Here is a 16,637-nt window from a genome sequence, read left to right as displayed (position 1 = left end):
CACGCAGCGGGAGCGCCTGCCTGCCTGCCCTGGCTCATCACGTGTTCCGCTACAGGCCTTTCATCCCCACACTCCCATCCCTCCCTTCTTCCCATTCATTTCTGCAGTGTTTTTGGAAGCCGCCACCACCTGCCGCTCCTCTGGTCTGCACTGCCTTTCCCACACTTGTTTTTCAGGAATATACACTTCTTTGGCTACCCAGATTTGCGCGCAAGGCATAGATAGACCCTTGCCTCTTAACCTTTTCCACATGAGTGATACATGTGCTCCTTTGGTGAGCTGTCAGTTCCCACTGCAACTTTAAATAAAATACTCTCTCTTTTCCTCTGCGTCACAGGAAGGCAATCCTTGCACACTGTACAGACACCACCATTTATACACTCTTTGAGCAAACCCACATCTTGCTGACTTTGTCTACCTTTCCTGCTCCCTAGCAAACTCTCCCCGGTTCCTTCTCAATTCACATTCATCTGCTTCGTATCACATGGCCTGTTCATACGTTCAGCCCCTGCCCACTGCTTACCTTCTCTAACAGCAGACCCCTTCCCACAAACACCTCACAGGGTGGAGGCCGTTTCACCATGGTGAGGCTCCACACGATTACTGAACGAATGTGCATTAAAGAGCTGCAGTGACAAGTGTGGCTCTTGCTCATCTGACTGCCACTGTACAGGAGGATAATCAAGAAGGAAAGGACTGCACTCTTGGCCGCATCCAGAAGGTTGTTTTGCTGATACGCATTACCTGGACATGAGTTCCTATGCCAGTGCTGCTCGCTCGCTCGCTCGCTCGCTCGCTCGCTCTCTCGCTCTCTCTCTCTCTCTGTGTGTGTGTGTGTGTGTGTGTGTGTGTGTGTGTGTGTGTGTGTGGACTAGGGGCCTCCAAGTGCTACAGGACAACTGAATTAGGTGCACACGGTGACCCTAGAGAAGGAGGTGCCAGCAGGGAACCCAGTGCAGTGGCAAGATGATGTCTGCTCTGGCCTCTAAGCCCACTTAGGAATGGAAATAAGGAGGCACTCGCTCTGCAGTCTCTGGTGCTCCTGGAGGAAACTCTGTTCCTGCGTACCCACCTCACAGAAGACCTTCCGTGCCTCAGTCTCATAAAACAGTCCAACAATGATGCGGGCATCCTGGCGCTGTAGGGAAGGAAATGGGATCGGGTGACCAGAAGATATTCCCACAGAAACAAGCCCAATCAAATATTAATCGCACATGTACGAACATGCAGTTTACTGAGTGTGCAAACACACCACCATGAAATGTGCACCTACTCATGCATGCATGCGTTCATCCATTCATCCATCCATCCATCCGCTCCTTCGTAGATGTAAGGCTGCCCTTCTCCTTCCAGTCCCAGATGTATATCAGAGCTGGCATACCCGGGCTGGAGAGCGGCTTAATCAGAATCACTTCTGCACCACATACAATGGAAACACACAAATGCTCTTCCTCCCAAGGCCCCAGAAAAGTGCACAAACACATCCCTCCACATCCCTTCTCCCCCACACATTCCCCAATGCACACACTTGCAGGCTCAGATTACAGGATACACCAGGGAGCTACCACCTCATAAACCCAGATGTACACCCTAAATCACTACCCATCCACCCAAAGACATGAGAGAGTTTTATCTGGCCATAATACAAACTTTCATGCCTGACTGTGCTTTTACTCAAGTTCCTTAAACACGAGCCATGCTAAAAATATATTCCATACCTACTGGGTGTGGGCTGGGAGTCACAAATGCATACGGTAAACCTGGAATTCATCTAAGTACATAAATGGATACAAAGCCACTTCCTTCAGCAAAATGCTTTCCAATTTCTATTGGCCAGAACTTGTAAACAGGACTCTGTTTTGAAGGAAAGCAGGCTATACTTAACTTGATTCCCAGAATTCTTAGCTATTCTCTTTCATTATATTGATCCATACACACTGATAAACATAAGCACCATTTCTCAATACCACAGCAATATAATGACCTATCCAGCGGCAAAGGAGTTTCCAAAGACTGCAGAAACAAAACCATACCGCTGCAACTCCTATCCTCCCCATTCAGCATGGCCAATTAGGGAAGGTTGTAAGGATTATCTTGCTGGGACAAACCTCACTGGATCAATGACCATGCTAGCTCAGGATGATGGAGTTTGTAGTCCATCCCATCTGGAAGGTATTAGGTTTCAGAAGGCTGCAAGAAGTGCCTGAGTAGATCCAGCAAAGCGTCAATCTGGACCGGCATTGCATTTTCATCAGAGGCAAGTCTGGCACCCCAGGAAGGTCACACGCAGAGCATAAATCATAAATTGGATGGCCGTTCCCTCGTGTTTGTCCCAGTCTAACTGATGCCTCCCACTAGGGAAATGTCATTTAACTGTTCTGACTAATTTGAATCTGAGCTTTTTGAAAAGCCACCTAAGCCGGTGTTGTCAGTTGCCATATACAGCGGTAGTAAATTCCTAAGTTAATTACACGTTGTGCTAAAGAAGTACTTGCTTTTGTTTGTCCTGCGCACGCTGCTAATCAGATTGGCACACAGTGTGGTCAGAAGCTGTGAATTCTGCCTGCCTGAAGGAGATGATACACACACCGCCTCTTGTTTTTGTCTTGCAGAGCTAGCGCCGATGAATCCATAATGCCATTCCGTTAATGATTAATAACCGAGCAAGTGCGGTTATCTGATGTTGCAATTATTAATAGAGAAAATGCCAGCTGCTGTGGCGGCTCCCCTGAGGGGAGAGGGACACAGTGCCGATGGGGCCCCAGTCAGTGGGGAGGCCCAGCACCTGCCGTGAAAAGAAGGTTTTGCGCCACCCGAACAATGTCCCTACATGGAAACCTTATTTTCGTCCACGGGAATGAAAGCAGACTTTCGCTTGGATGAACGGAGCACTATTCTGAGTGCTCCTGCCAAGCACTTATCACAACTGTGCCCTGCTTATTTACAAAAAAAAGCGGCTAAGTGTTGCTGCAGTATCTTGCTCGTTCATACTGGTGGCATCCGCTCTCCCTGGAGCAGAAGCTGTCAGGAGGATGGGATCTGCCCATCTGTCAGTTTCGGGGACAGCAGCTGCCACCAGAACAAGCCAGGCCCTGAATAGCAGCGGCTGCCTCTTTTTCTCGGCAGACGGCGAAGCCTGCAGCAGGTGTGGTGGTGGCACCTGCGGATCTTGCCTGGCTGGGCGCACGGGGCACGTCAGGCGAGCCCAGTGCTGAAAGCTCTCCTGTGCCCTGCCCCTCGGCTCCGGCTGCTGACAAGCATGGGGCATGACTCCCTTTTCCAGGGCTGGCAGAGGCCACCAGGATGGAGGGCAATGGGTCACAGCTGATCCACCATTAAGGAGGCAATCCTAGGCACCCTCGCTTGGGAGTAACCCCACTGGATTATTTATCTTACATTTTTCTAGGCTGCCTTCCTGGAGAAAGTCTGTGCAGGAGGGGTCTGGCTCCCACACATTAGACTCTGCTCAGAGATTCGTCTGTTTCTGAGGAGAAAGCCAAGGGGCAGAGATGGGCAGAAAATGCTGTTTCTAGTGGAGACAGAGCAGGAGAACCAGCCTGTCTTGGAAAGGGAGGGAGACACTGCAGGACAGGAAGGGCTGGAGAGTGAGGGGGAGTTCCTTGGCCCTGTAAGGAGAGGACGGGCCACGTGAGCAGACTAATTAAGAGGTGGCTGGTGCCATCTAGCCCTCAAGCAGCAAGAACCGTCCTGAGGGTGGAGCCAGAATCCTTTTGAAAGGCAGTGGAGGAGGAGGAAAGGCTGGATTCAACCCTTCCCACATCTCAACGAAAACATCACTTTGGCTGATGTTGCGCTGTGTCCTGTAAAGCTCTAATAAAGTCTGCAGGAGAAGGAAAAGTGGAGGCGGGGAGAGACCTGCTCCCGACAAAGTCCCCCCATACAGTGGACACAATGTAAACATGGCATCACCACGAGGCCTCATAGGAAGACTTGAAATTCCCGAATGCCAAAGAGAAGCAAGTACTTCAGAATACAATTCAGCCAGCAGGACAGGAAATGGAACAGCTGCGTGTACAATAAGATTGTATCAGGTATGAACCGCTTGGTACAAATAGGTCTTCAAAGCCTCCTCGAACAACACGCTTGAAGGGACCTGCTGTCCACGGCTTTGGAGGGAGGCCCACAGATTGCCAAGCATTATTGAGAAGCCTCTGGCCTCAAACTGACCTTGAAGGGGAGTCAATGAACTGGGGCTCTGATAAGGATCTCAAGACATGGGTGCAGCCCGTCCTATGGGTGTCAGTGGCCCTTCAAAGAACCTGGCCCTAGATGTTTCGAGCAGCAATAATCAAAGTCAGCTCTTTGAACTGAAGGTTACTTTTAAGCAAACCTGTGCTGCCAGACAGCAATATACAAACTGGTCCATGTGGAGAAAGCTTCCACAGTCCCACACAAGACCCACATAGCCTTAGGCAGTGCCACACAGTGCCACCCATATGACACGTGCAGAAGCAATGCTGCGAGTGATGCCTCAGGACCGTGTGGTTCCCTGCCCCCCCACCCCCGCCTGCACTTCAACAGCCAAGCGTCGCATGTGGGTGCCCTTGCAGGGGAAATCTGTGCCAATAAGGGATGCTGAATGGAGATCCCTGCTTGCAGGGGAGTCTAAATGGATTGGTCTTCCCTGTGTGGAGATCCACGCTCAGTCTGTGGCTATCAGGAGGCAGGCTTGGAGAGCTGCATGGTCTCAGGGGTGGGACCAGAGGTACAGTCCTACATGCAAACAACTCACAAAGGGGGCTTGAATCCCACACGTATGTCCATGGCATATACATATATACCTTATTTCAAATTCTGTCAAAGGCTCAGAAAAACACTTGCAAAACTTCACCAATACATCCACAGCCTAACGTGGCTAAATCCTAAACTCCCAAAGTCAGCTATTGCAGGGAATGCAAACTACAATGTCATATAAGAGCACGTACAAGTCAGACTGTTACCAAATGGGCCAATGTTTGTCTCCATTTCTATGGGACAAGCCTCCACATACCAGCAAAGGTGGGAGATGCCTATGTTGGTGGGGCTCCTTGGCCACTGCCGCTCGCAGGAGCTATCCATGGTGCTGAATAGTTCCTATGGTGCTCAGAAAAAGGGGGCGATGGATAAGGAGTGCCACCGACATGCAACTTACCAACCTCTCCTGCTGCACACGGGGCCTCGGCAGTCTTTGCATTTGTGGAGTCGTCTGTTGCTTCAGTCCTATATATTGAGCCACTGTTGACTTACATAAGCCTGGACCTGTTGTACGGGATACGGTGAGGGCTTCATCTCAGCCTGCCACCCCACCTCTTATGCTTCACCTCCATCCATCTGGTTATGCCCTCACATTGCACAGTTCCTGCAGATATCTAGATTTTTGTTAGATGCCTTCAGTCTGAAGTTAGCAGAAGTAGCAGCCTTTGGATTTCACGTGGCATCTGCTGCCAAGGCAGAAGAGGGGGAGACTCAAAACTGCTGCCTTTTACTATGCACCTTCTGTAGCTGAGCAGCCTTTCATCTCCCCGCCTATGATATTGGCTGGAAGCGAGAGCCATTTGTCCTTTTTATTTCCTTCATTCCAATTCTATGTTCTTTGCATATGTTAATTGCTTAAATAAACCTGTGTGTTCTGATCTTCAGATTTTAATTAATCTTATCTCACCCTACATCTCACCCTCGCAGCCAAGTTACTAAGAAAGCATACGCTAACCCTCTAGGGGGCTTGAATGGTTCGAGATCGGAAGCTGGCAGAGTTTCACTCGGTATCCCAGTTAGATCTCTCAACCAAAACGGCTGCCCTCTGGCATAGCGCACAAGCTCCACCACTCTTTAACCCAGTAAGTGGTGGCAGCTAAGATGTCTGTTTGTGTTTTAGGGGAAATTTATTCCTGACAGTACAGCTAGAGTAATTAGATGCCCTTCAATTTGATTTTTCAAGTAAACCCTGGAGTGCTAAAAAGAGGGCTAAGATGACACTATCACTTGTTCGGCATCAGGCAAATGTTTTCCATTAGCATGTTGTACAGAAAAGTGTGTTATGTGATGAAATGCCATTTCATATTTGGACATTAGTTGCAGCCCAACTGTTGTGGGCTATTTTGTGGTGTCCATTCCTGGTTGTGAGTAGGTAGGAGAAAAGGATTTGTGCATTGTGGATGGGCGCTTTATCTGTATTGCTTTTATATTATGTGTGTGTGATGCTTGTTCTTATTTACATTAATGCACTGGCTATGGTTTGTATTGATTTTGCTTTTTCTGTTACATGAATTATGGAGGTCTGCATGTGTTAATATAAGTCACTTTAAGACTGCTTTAAGGCTTTAAGTCACACGCACATTTAAGATACTAGTAGCAACAACAGCAACATAAAGGCTCTCCAAGGAACCTCCAAGACATCATGCCTTCCCAAAGGGAATTGAGGAGGGGACCTCGGATCTGATGGGAACCCATAAATTCCACACAGGTAGGACCATCCCTCAGTGAATAGAGCTTATTGTGCTCCCAGGTGTCATGCTGCCACCGGTCATCTTCAGCCAGAGCCTTCACAGCCAGTTGGCACCACACAAGACGCTGGCACTATCACGACAGTCCACGACCCTCAGGGCTGATGCCATTGGAGCGGCATCCTGGAGAGACAGAAAGCTCACCCTCTAAGATAAGCATCGGGACAGGGCCACCAGCTAGCCCTAAGAATGCTGGCATCTTAAGGTCCTTAACAGGATGGTGGCCAGGTGAAGGAGTGCTCACTTACTGGGCAGACCTATCCCTGTGGGCTCTGGTCTAGGTAAATCAGCTCTCACGTGTAACTTGAGAGCTGCTGGAAGTAAGGCTGGAACTTCAGCTCGTCCTGTTTTCTTCATAACCTTGCTGCGTGCTTGGATCTCTGCACTAAAGTCCTGATTCTGCTTTTGGACTGTGGCTTTCCTTGGCTGATTTCCTGTCTTTGGCTATGCCTCAGACCTCATTCTGTAAAAAACCCCATGTGCCTAGTAAAATTGTGCTTGACTATTGCTCTGCTCAATTGACTGCTCTATCATATATATCCCTCTGCTTGCTTAGCAAAGAGCCAGATCTTATTTTAGAGCTGGACAGAGCTCATCTTTCAAACGTGGAAGCTCCCCGGTTCCATCTTTGGCACCTCCAGGTGCTGGGCAAGCCTTCTGCCAGGGACCTGCAGAAGTGGCTGGCCGCTGAGGCAGGCACACAGGACTAGAGGGATGCGTTGCCTGAGGTGGTATAAGGTACTTCCGATGCAACTAGGAGGGACAGGCACATGGGTACTTTCTGCTGTGCCCTGGCTTCTGAATCTGACGCACTGATGGCAGAACTCAGAAGGCAGGTCCCAGAGAGCATAAAGGGAGGAGGAGGCCGTCTCTAAGGGATGCTCCACCTACGGCCATAAGCAGTGCGCCGAGCCCTCAACCACTCACTGCCACGCACACTCCTGTCACCTTGAGATTCTTCACAGGCACAGCAGGGTCAGAGAAGAAGCTCTGGCGGAAAGTGATCTCAATGCCGGCCTCTTTGACGCGCTCCTCTAGATCATCCAAAGTCTGTGGGGATACAGAAGGCAGCATCAGGACAATGAAGAAAAAAGAAAAGGGGGCACTGTTTGAGCTTAGGAGTAAGGCTGAATGGGGAAGGGAGGGTATAATCATAGGTCAGTGCTAGGATTTTAAAAGAAACAACAAGGAACGTAATCTTTGCTTCTACAGCTAAACTGCACATGCACAGCATTTGGTAGTCAGAAGAAAACACAATCCCTGCTAATTTCAGTTTGTGCAGTTTACCAAGTTTCTAGCCACCAGTTTCTTGCAGAGAAATACTAGGTAAAATCTCAAACTTTTACTGGAAAGGGCTCTGTGTAAGCCCTTGCCTCTTGCTACAGTCAGCAAAAGCAAACTAAATGGTTCAAAATATGCAAATTATGGGCAAACAACATGATAGAGTGTGGCTTCTGTGATCACCAAACTACATGTTATGTAAAGCACATGACACTTTTTGAGGCACATACTTACAAACGTCTACTCTTCTTCTTCCCAGAAAAGCAGTTCCAGCGCAGCCCAATCCAAAGAGAACTTCTGTGGGCCTGGAAGGCTTTTAACCTATCTTTTCCTGCACTGCTTTTCTGCTGAGAATTGTCCCCCCCCCCCGCCCCCGCCCCAGGTCTTCTCAGTGGAAAATGAGCATACAGGTGTCATGTACTCCTCCAGAGTAACAGTCTACCCATGAGCAAGGCAGGAAAGGGGCATGACGAGACACTACCTAGGGAAGACTGAGGAAATAAGAGCCCAAGAGGATGGGGTTCTGTAGTGTGCCAGTGAAAGGCAGGCAGGAATCCATGGAGCAAATGGTGGGTGTGAAGATCCCACTTTCCCTGACTGAAGTTCAAGTCTCGCCCAGCCACCCCCATCCTCACACTGAGTCATAATCTAACACAAACATTAGCACATGCAGATTCATTAATTAGCAGTCCATTGAAACCAATGGCCAAAGGGTCCCAATCCAGGTAAGGAACACATTCACGATCAGGGATCCTACAGCTGCTGCTTCTTCAAAATAGAAATGGCCAGTTTTTCCACTGCTTTTGTAAAAATCTATAGTTTTATAGATAGGTATAATTAAGATTCTCAAGACTCAAAAGAACCACTACATGTTTCTGTTCACAGCCATCCTCTGCATTTATCAACTGGGGCCATGCAATTTTTCTAATTAGCTCTGGTTAAAGACTGAGAACAGGCTTCGGCAGAAAGAGAATGGCTCGGCCTCAAGGGAGCCAGTGGAAATGTACCACAATGAGACAAGAAAGGCCACAGCCCATTTGCCTATCAAAGTTCACACAAAAATAGCTTCATTTGCTTAACATTTGCATAAATGTGATGGACACTGGAACACAGCTGTGGGAATGCTCTGCCTCATTCTTGGCGCTCTTTGTGCAATTTTCCTTTTCTGAAACTTGAAGCAGTAATTCTTCATAGGACACTCTTGGAGAGAAATAGCACTCAGTTGAGCTCTTAGATGACATTTATTGAGATTAAGTAAGGGAAAAGGGGCCAGAAATACATTTTCTTTCAGCACAGTCTAGAGGCATACAAAAGACACCCATGTCCCTGCTCCTATATCTTGTTATCCATACTTCTCTTCCCAGCTGTTTAATTTCAGACTGTAAGTTCTTTGTGGAAGAGACTTTTCCCATTTATATTCCTCTATTAAGTACCATTCACATTGTTAGTCTTCATAATAAATATAATCAATAATGATGTTTGTATTTCTCAAGGCAAGATATTTTCTGTTATCATAGGCATGATGTGGGCTAGAAACTTATTCTGAAAGAAAATTGAAAACTCCAGTATCCTAACAAAGAGTCCAAAGCTTCAGAACCTATAGACAACGTATGGCTTTTAAGTTACCCATCTGCTTGTGGGTCAAAGGGGTGGCTGTTAGGGCTGAAGAAAATGTTATATCCTCTCCAAACAATGATCAAGATCACACTGAGGGCATTACATTTCAGTTCAATTTCATTGCATTTTAGGGTCAGGTGGATCAAAGAGAACGAGCTTAACCTTAAAGTTGTGGATTTAGTTTCTGGGAGGGAATCACTGTGTTGTGAAAGAGGTACATTTTGATAGCCTACTGAAGTTTAAAGATGCACAAGATTTGTTCAGGTAGACAAAGAAGGTCTCAAAAGAATGTACTAAAATATCCTGGGGAAATGCAGCTCTCCTAATCCACAAATGGAATCTATTAGCATTCATAATATATTAAGTGGAATGAATTTGGGGAACACATTTGGAACATTCTGATATGAATTCGGTGATAAAAAGCAAGGAAGGAGAGGAGAGAGCAGCACACTGAATTAGAATACGAAAAGGGACTGGCAACAGCTTGCAATAAAGCAAGGCAAGGAGACAAATGCAAACCAGCAACCCCTTTCCTGTCTGCTAGAAGTTCCTTCAAGGTCACCTTCTTCATCCCAGGCTTTAACAAAGACTGCTTGCCCAATTCAACATTTTCTCTGAAACACGAGGCCTATCAACTACAACAGGTTACATTTTTGCTTTGCTTATGTCTTTTGTGAAGCGGCTAAGTCCTAAGATTCTCAGGAAGTTGAAAGCAAGCCAGACATCATCTTCAGAACATATTATTTGGAGAGGGGGCTTAAACAGCCAGTCAAGCAAAGGACCGTCAAAGCATGCCCTAAACAAAGCAAAAATGATATTCTATACTAATGTCTATGGAAATGCCAATTTTTATAGAAGTTTCAGTATTTATAGAGGTTGAGCTGGTATATTTATACCCCCACCCCCATTTTTTGTGTGTTGCTGTTTCCCACCCAATATTACCAGCAGGTAGAGGAAAGATTTTTACCTTTACTACAGCTATGTTTGCAAGGGCTATGTTGCACCTTCACCATAGGAAATTCATAGCGTCCATTTGCTAATGGTTTGTAGTCAAAGGCGGCGTAACTGTCAGGACTCAATCTGCCCCCTTTCCTTGGGCAGGGGTGGGCAACTTGTGGTCTTCCAGGTGCTTTGGCTGGCAAGTCCCATCAGGCCTTGCAGCACAGCTAGTGGCGAAGGCTCGCGGAAGCTGTAGGCTAACCACATCTGGGGGACCACAAATTGCTCCTCTCTTCTGAGGACTCCAGTTTCTGGGCCATGGGGCAGGTTTAGGCCTCTGCATGTTGGAAGGGCCACTGCTCAGAGGCAATATGCAGCAGTCCCAGGTTCAAATCAGGGCATTTCCTCCTAAAAATAACCTGGTTGTAGACCCTGCCTGAAGCCCCAGAGAGTTGCTGCAGTCAGAAGAAGTACTAGGAGTGAGCTGGAACAGTCTGGCTCAAGATACGGTGGACCAGTCTGTTAAGTGCATCAAAGGTAGCAACCCAGTTCCTTGGTATCCCTGAACTTAGTGGAGACCCTTGGGAAGCAGCCCGGTCCTTGGTCAGCAGTAGAATCGTGGAATTTGAGGACTGGCTTTTGGAAACAGAGACTGCAAGGACAATTCTCCAGCCTCGTGAACCACTCCTGAGTTAGGACTGGCACTGTTGACTGGGGGTGGGGGCTGGGGCTATGGGGGTGGCCAGTGCTTGGGCCTGACGGGAAGTTGCAGAACGCCTGAAAAGTCATGGCAGTAGTTTTGGCTCAGGGCTGGCGCTCCCTACCGAGGTGAACACCTCTGTGGTCTGCTGTATGGTGGCAATCTTGGTCCAGCTCCACTTCTTGAAGAGCTGCACTCGGGTGGGGTTGTGGAGCGTGGCCGAAGGGTGTGTACGGAAGAAGGTAGGGAAACGCTGGCGGTTGGACAGCGCTGGAGAACTGGAGCCGTATGACAGCTGGAAGGAAAGAGAAGACAGAGGCATGGCTGAGCAAGACAGGAGCTGTGATGCCAACGCTGGCCTCATCTAACCCTGGGGCCGAGAGTCCCTCCTACTCCTCACCCACCCTTCACGCACAAGCTCACCGCTCTGGTGTGGTGGCACTGACTCCAACCTGCTCCTACTCCTAAATGTGACTGCCTGCCCCGGTCCCAGCCCAACAAAAACTGATTTCTAGAGATGCTGCCATTGAGACAGTTTGGCTTTCAAGAAGATTCTGTCTGAAAAACCCTATCTAGATGTGTGCGGTGGGGGAGGGCTGGGCTAACTCATTGTTGAGAGCAGTGCCCTCTGCATATGCTCAGAGGCATTGTCTCCACATATTTATTTATGTCCCACCTTTCTTCCTTGTGCAAGGAACCCACAGCGACTTGCATGATTCTCTTCCTCCTCGCCATATAATCTCCACAACAGCTGCTGCAAGGCATGTTGGGCTGAGAGTCCGTGCCTTGCCCAGAGTCACCCTGGCAGCTTCATGGCCAAGTGGAGACTTGGACAGGGGTCTCCTGAGCTTCAGCCCAGCACTCCAGCCACTGCAGCACACGCTGGCTCTGCAGCCTGTTTCAGGTTTACCCAAGAGGCAGCTGGGCTGAACCCTACAGTTATCCAGTTATCCGACAATGCCCACATTCACTGTGCATGCCAAAGCCATGACCTGGAAGGTGCTCACCACAATGAGGTTCCACATGCGCGCAGCCTCAGCCACCAGAGTGGAAACGCTGCTGCAGCCTGGCATAAGGATGATCTTGATAGGGTCATTGTAGAGAAGCTCATAGAGGAATTTGGTGGCCACGCCAGGTTCGCACTGTGCACGGTGGGGTGGAGAGAAGGCAAATCCCATCACAAAAATGGAGACACGCCCCGAACCTGCACATGCTCCGAGGCACCCCCAGTCAAAGGAAGCCTTGAGGAAGTGGGAAGGAGGCAGCCACCTCTCGTCAGCCACTTAGTCGCCAGCCAAACTGTACCCTCGGCACTGTACAGGACGCAGCTGCAACATGGCCTCAACCCAAAGAACATGCAGTCTAGGAAATGGAACGGGAGCAGGCTGGAAAGTGAGTGCTCGACAAATTGGTAGTGGAGATGAGATGGGGAAGAGCTAGACGACCATGGATGTTCGGGGTGAAATGTAGGACGGGTTGAAAAAGGCTTTGCTGATAAAACGGGCTTTGAGGAGTAAGGATGTGCAGAACAGGCTTTAAGGAAAGGGGAAAGGGTTGCGGGCTGAGCTCAGTGGTACAGCATGCGCTTTGCATACAGAAGGCCCTGAGGTCAATGTTCCACATCTCCAGGCAGGTCTGGAAAAAGTACTGCCTGTGAGGACTGCGCTGAGCTAGACGGATGGCGAGTCTGACTCGGGTTTCCTGCCTAAAGCTGATGAAATGAAGGGGGAGAGCCAAATGTGGACGAGTGCCCCACCTCAAACAGAGCACTGCGCTACCCCACAAACCCACATGAAGCCATACATTTGCAGAGGCTCCAGTTGCCTGAGGAATCCGGCTAATATTAGTGGACCGCAGCCCTTGAGTCTGAGCCGAGAGGATGGGGAAGGCTCTCTCAAAGACATTAGCCTATAGATAGCTAATCCAGCTGGGACAGAGAACAGAACGAGCCCTGGAACTTTGATTACAAAAGCAAGGATGGGGAAGCTGGTTCTCAGGCGAGGCCTGAACAGGGGCTGGACAGAGGGGGCTTTCACAGATCTGGCTCCTCCTCACTTCACTCCTGTGTTAGGCAGCTCTGCTCACCTCCTCTGCTGGCAGCAGAAACTTGGGAGCCCGCAAATGCAGGGCTCATTAAGGATGCCAGATATGTCCCCTACCTCGGCACTCTCTCCCCCGGAACTGGCCAGGCAGAGTGGCCCTGCTCGCGCTCTCCCCCGGCCAGGCAGACAGCGGGATGCACCTCCCAGGGCCTCATAGTCTCATTCTGAGGCCAAAACCATCAGGAAACCTTCCCCAACATGGCGCCCTCTAGTCTAGATGTCCTGGGCAACAGCTACCACGGCCCCATGCACCATGGTCTGTGCTGGATGGGGATGATGGAACTTGCACATCCAGCGGGTGACGGGTTGGGGAAGGCTGGTGCAGAGGATAACAGCAGAAGGTGCCCCTGAGAGCAGAACAGGGGACTGGCTGTGCTCCAAACAGTGCACGGGGAGACCTGGTGCCCGTATGGTGGTTGGGTCGGCCTCCAGCTCTTCCAGGGAGCTCAAGAAGCCTCAGGTGCCTGTCTGCCTCTCGGGTGGCTCCTTCCTTCTCTGCATCTCCCTCAGACTCCGGCCCTGCTGTGGCTCTCCCTGGACAAACACGCCAGCCATCCCACCAGCTACTTCTCCCCCCACCCCCCCACCACCCTGCTCCTGGCTGTGTGCCGCCACCACAAGGGGATGATGAATTATTCAGGGCATCGCCGCCCAGGAAAGAGGATCAGTTTCCATGGCAACCCCATCGGCAGGCGCTGCCACGGCAACCTGTCAGCGCCAGGGAGCGGGGCTTCAATAGGGAGGGAACAAAGGGAACTGGGGGGGGGGGTGACTGGGAAGCACAGGGTGGCAGCAAAAGAGGGGGAGTGAGAGGCAAAAGAGAACAAACATGGCGGGCACGGAGGGGGCATGCCTGTGTGGGAGAAGGGACAGATGGACAGACAGGCTGGCGGAGGAGAGCGGGCTGGATGGGCGGCTGCCATCAGGGAGGGTTCAGCAGCGGCAGATAGGAAGCTGTCTTCTATCAAGTCAGACCAGGGGTCCATTTACCTGCATACTGTCTGCACTGACTGGCAGCAATGGCTTTGTGTGGCTTCGGACGGGAGCTTTTTCTAGCTCTACCTGCAGAAGCCAAGAATTGAACCAGGGATTGTCCACATGCAAACTAGGTGCTCTGGCAGGCTGCACTGCAGCCCCTCACCCCTAAAAGTTATGTACGGTTCAGCAGAAAGGCAGAATAGAGAAGTGTTTACAGAAACCGTGGCTGAAAACTGGGTGGGACAGATGGGTAAATGTCAGATTTTGCTTTGCGGATGAACAGAAGGGTGCGGATGTGGATGCTGCTGTGATTTGGATGGAGGCTCAGGTGAGGGTTCTTGCAAGAGCCCTGGGCAGCTGGCAATCTGGAAGGCCCATACCATGTGGTGCGGGGACAGCCAGATGAGTGTGGGAGGGCAGGCACGTGTGTGGGGCTGGAGAGGTGAAGGTGTGGGCACAGAACCAGATTCCACATGTCGGAGACAGTACCACGGACTGTGGGGCAGAGAGTTGCCACAAAACATGGGCCACGACCTGTGTGTGCATGGACTGGGGCGCATCTTTACTCTTGAATACATCCAGAGCAATGTAACCAATTTACAGGCACATATGGCAAAGAGAGGAAAGTGTCACAGCACAGGAAAGCACAGGAAAAGGTGCTAGAGTTCATCCCACTATCAGGGGAGGGGAAATTATGGTCTAATTGCCACAACACAGGAAATGAACAGCGTCGCTTCGATTGCCTTCCTGCTTCTGGGGAGGAGAGCCAGAAGTCACCCTATCTAGGTGATAGAAGAAATGACCAGTTGGTATTTGAGGATATCATAGCAGGCTTCAGACACAAGATGAGCACCATTCTATCCGCCATGATTTAGCGTTTCATTCTTAACCCCTGGCACATTTGGATGCTCAGCCACAACAAGGAGTCAGCTGATGCTCTGGGTCTGGAACTATCCCAAGGAGCATAAAAGCAGAGGTGTGAAGGGCTGAGCGAGAGTTCGGTAGACTAGAGGAGTTGTCAACAAGTAGGGAAACATATATTGGAAGCCAAGCAGGATTAGTGCATGAAGAAAGAAGGTGTATGAAATGGTTCAGAGGGAGGCGCAAATGCACAACAGGAAGAGTGAATTGCTACTCAAGGCATGAGCATGCAAGGGAAAAATGAAAAGGAATGGAAGAGCGTGTGAGAAAATCTGGCTGTACAAATGCCTCGCTGTTCACCTGCGAATCAGAACTTTGGTCCCTTTCTACTTTTTATTTTGGACCCCCCCCCCCGCATTACAATTTAACCTACGTGACATGATTCCTCTTGTGTGGGCCATGATTCAGAAAATCACAGGAACAAATTAACAACTGGGGAATGGGGGACTTGACCAACAAGCCTGACCACTGCTGAAGGCTCAGATCTGGCTGAGGGGCTCACTGTATTTGCAGCTGGACATATCTACCCTGCAGGATGCTTTGCAGTTTTGGCAGGACCTGGCCAGGTTAGAAGCTCTGTCCATCTCGCTTCTGAGGACTCTGTACCTTCTTACTTTACACACCACTCTAATAGCATCTCACACCGGTTACATTTCAACCCTCCTCCCAACATGAATCCAAGAGGCTTTCTTTTCAAGACTGCTCAGCTCTTGCTCCAAAGATACCTCCAGGAGAGGAAGAGCTGCTGTGATAAAGACTGGGGTTCTCTGCTTGCCCCTCACTTTTATCTCCTACTGGAACTTCCTTTAATAAACAGAAGTATGAGGATGCGGCTGTGATTGGATGGTCCACTGCACTGAAACAATGTATAATTGTTCATGGCAATGTCTTCACGGCTCGGCAACGGCTGTCCACAGGGGCTGCTGCTTCCAGTGGGGACCATCCTCCACATCCCACCTCATATCTCATCATCAGTGATGCAACCTCATCACACCTCTAGGTACCATGACCTCTCATTTAGGACCCCCAGGCCCAGGGATGAGTCTCCCACCAAAAGTGTACTACTAACGCTCACTTCCTGTCTGGTCCACACTGCCAAAAGATAATAGGGCCTACGGCTCTTTAGACCCCATGAGCACCGATAGCCCAAGTAGCGTTCTCATAAACCATATGCCCTAAACCTGCTTCGGCTTCTGTCCTTCCATGCACATTCTCCTTTAGATAGGGGAGTGATCCTAAATACTCTCCACACCCTTCCTCCTCCTCCTCCTCCTCCTCCTCCTCCTCCTCCTCCTCCTCACTTTTATTCCTATAACCAGCATTCCTCCACAGGTGTCTTTCACTATATCCATCCATCCTTCCTCATGTGTGTCTTTCTCCCGGATGCCTGAAAATCTCCCTGTGACTCTTCTGCTCACATCCCAGCAGCCCCCTGCAAGCCCCTTCCTGTAAACTCCACTTCTGATCCTGCTGTTAAACTCTTCTCCCACTGCACACACCATTCCTCCTGCTCCAGTTGCACCTTCCTGTGTCCCTTTCTACCTCCCTTTCACCTTGCTGCTATGCTGGCCAGAACATCCCAACGCACTTTGCCTC

At 49.8% G+C, this 16,637-nt stretch overlaps 1 protein-coding gene across 1 annotated transcript in view; it reads right to left on the bottom strand.

The window, feature by feature from the left end:
* The window catches only part of GABBR1 (gamma-aminobutyric acid type B receptor subunit 1), a 152,666-nt gene that overhangs the window by 21,946 nt on the left and 114,083 nt on the right, over positions 1–16,637 (bottom strand). Inside the window, exons 7-10 of the mRNA XM_044451720.1 lie at positions 12,048–12,182; positions 11,165–11,335; positions 7,452–7,553; positions 1,073–1,138 (exon numbers count right to left, since the gene is read on the bottom strand). Coding sequence (XP_044307655.1) covers positions 1,073–1,138; positions 7,452–7,553; positions 11,165–11,335; positions 12,048–12,182 — 474 coding nt within the window. The remainder of the gene's footprint in view (positions 1–1,072; positions 1,139–7,451; positions 7,554–11,164; positions 11,336–12,047; positions 12,183–16,637) is intronic.

The sequence above is a fragment of the Varanus komodoensis genome, unplaced genomic scaffold, assembly GCF_004798865.1.
Source record: "Varanus komodoensis strain SLA01 unplaced genomic scaffold, ASM479886v1 scaffold6_4, whole genome shotgun sequence".
Taxonomy (NCBI): domain Eukaryota; kingdom Metazoa; phylum Chordata; class Lepidosauria; order Squamata; family Varanidae; genus Varanus; species Varanus komodoensis.
Note: the sequence above shows the minus strand (reverse complement) of the source record. Positions and strands in the feature narration are given on the sequence as shown.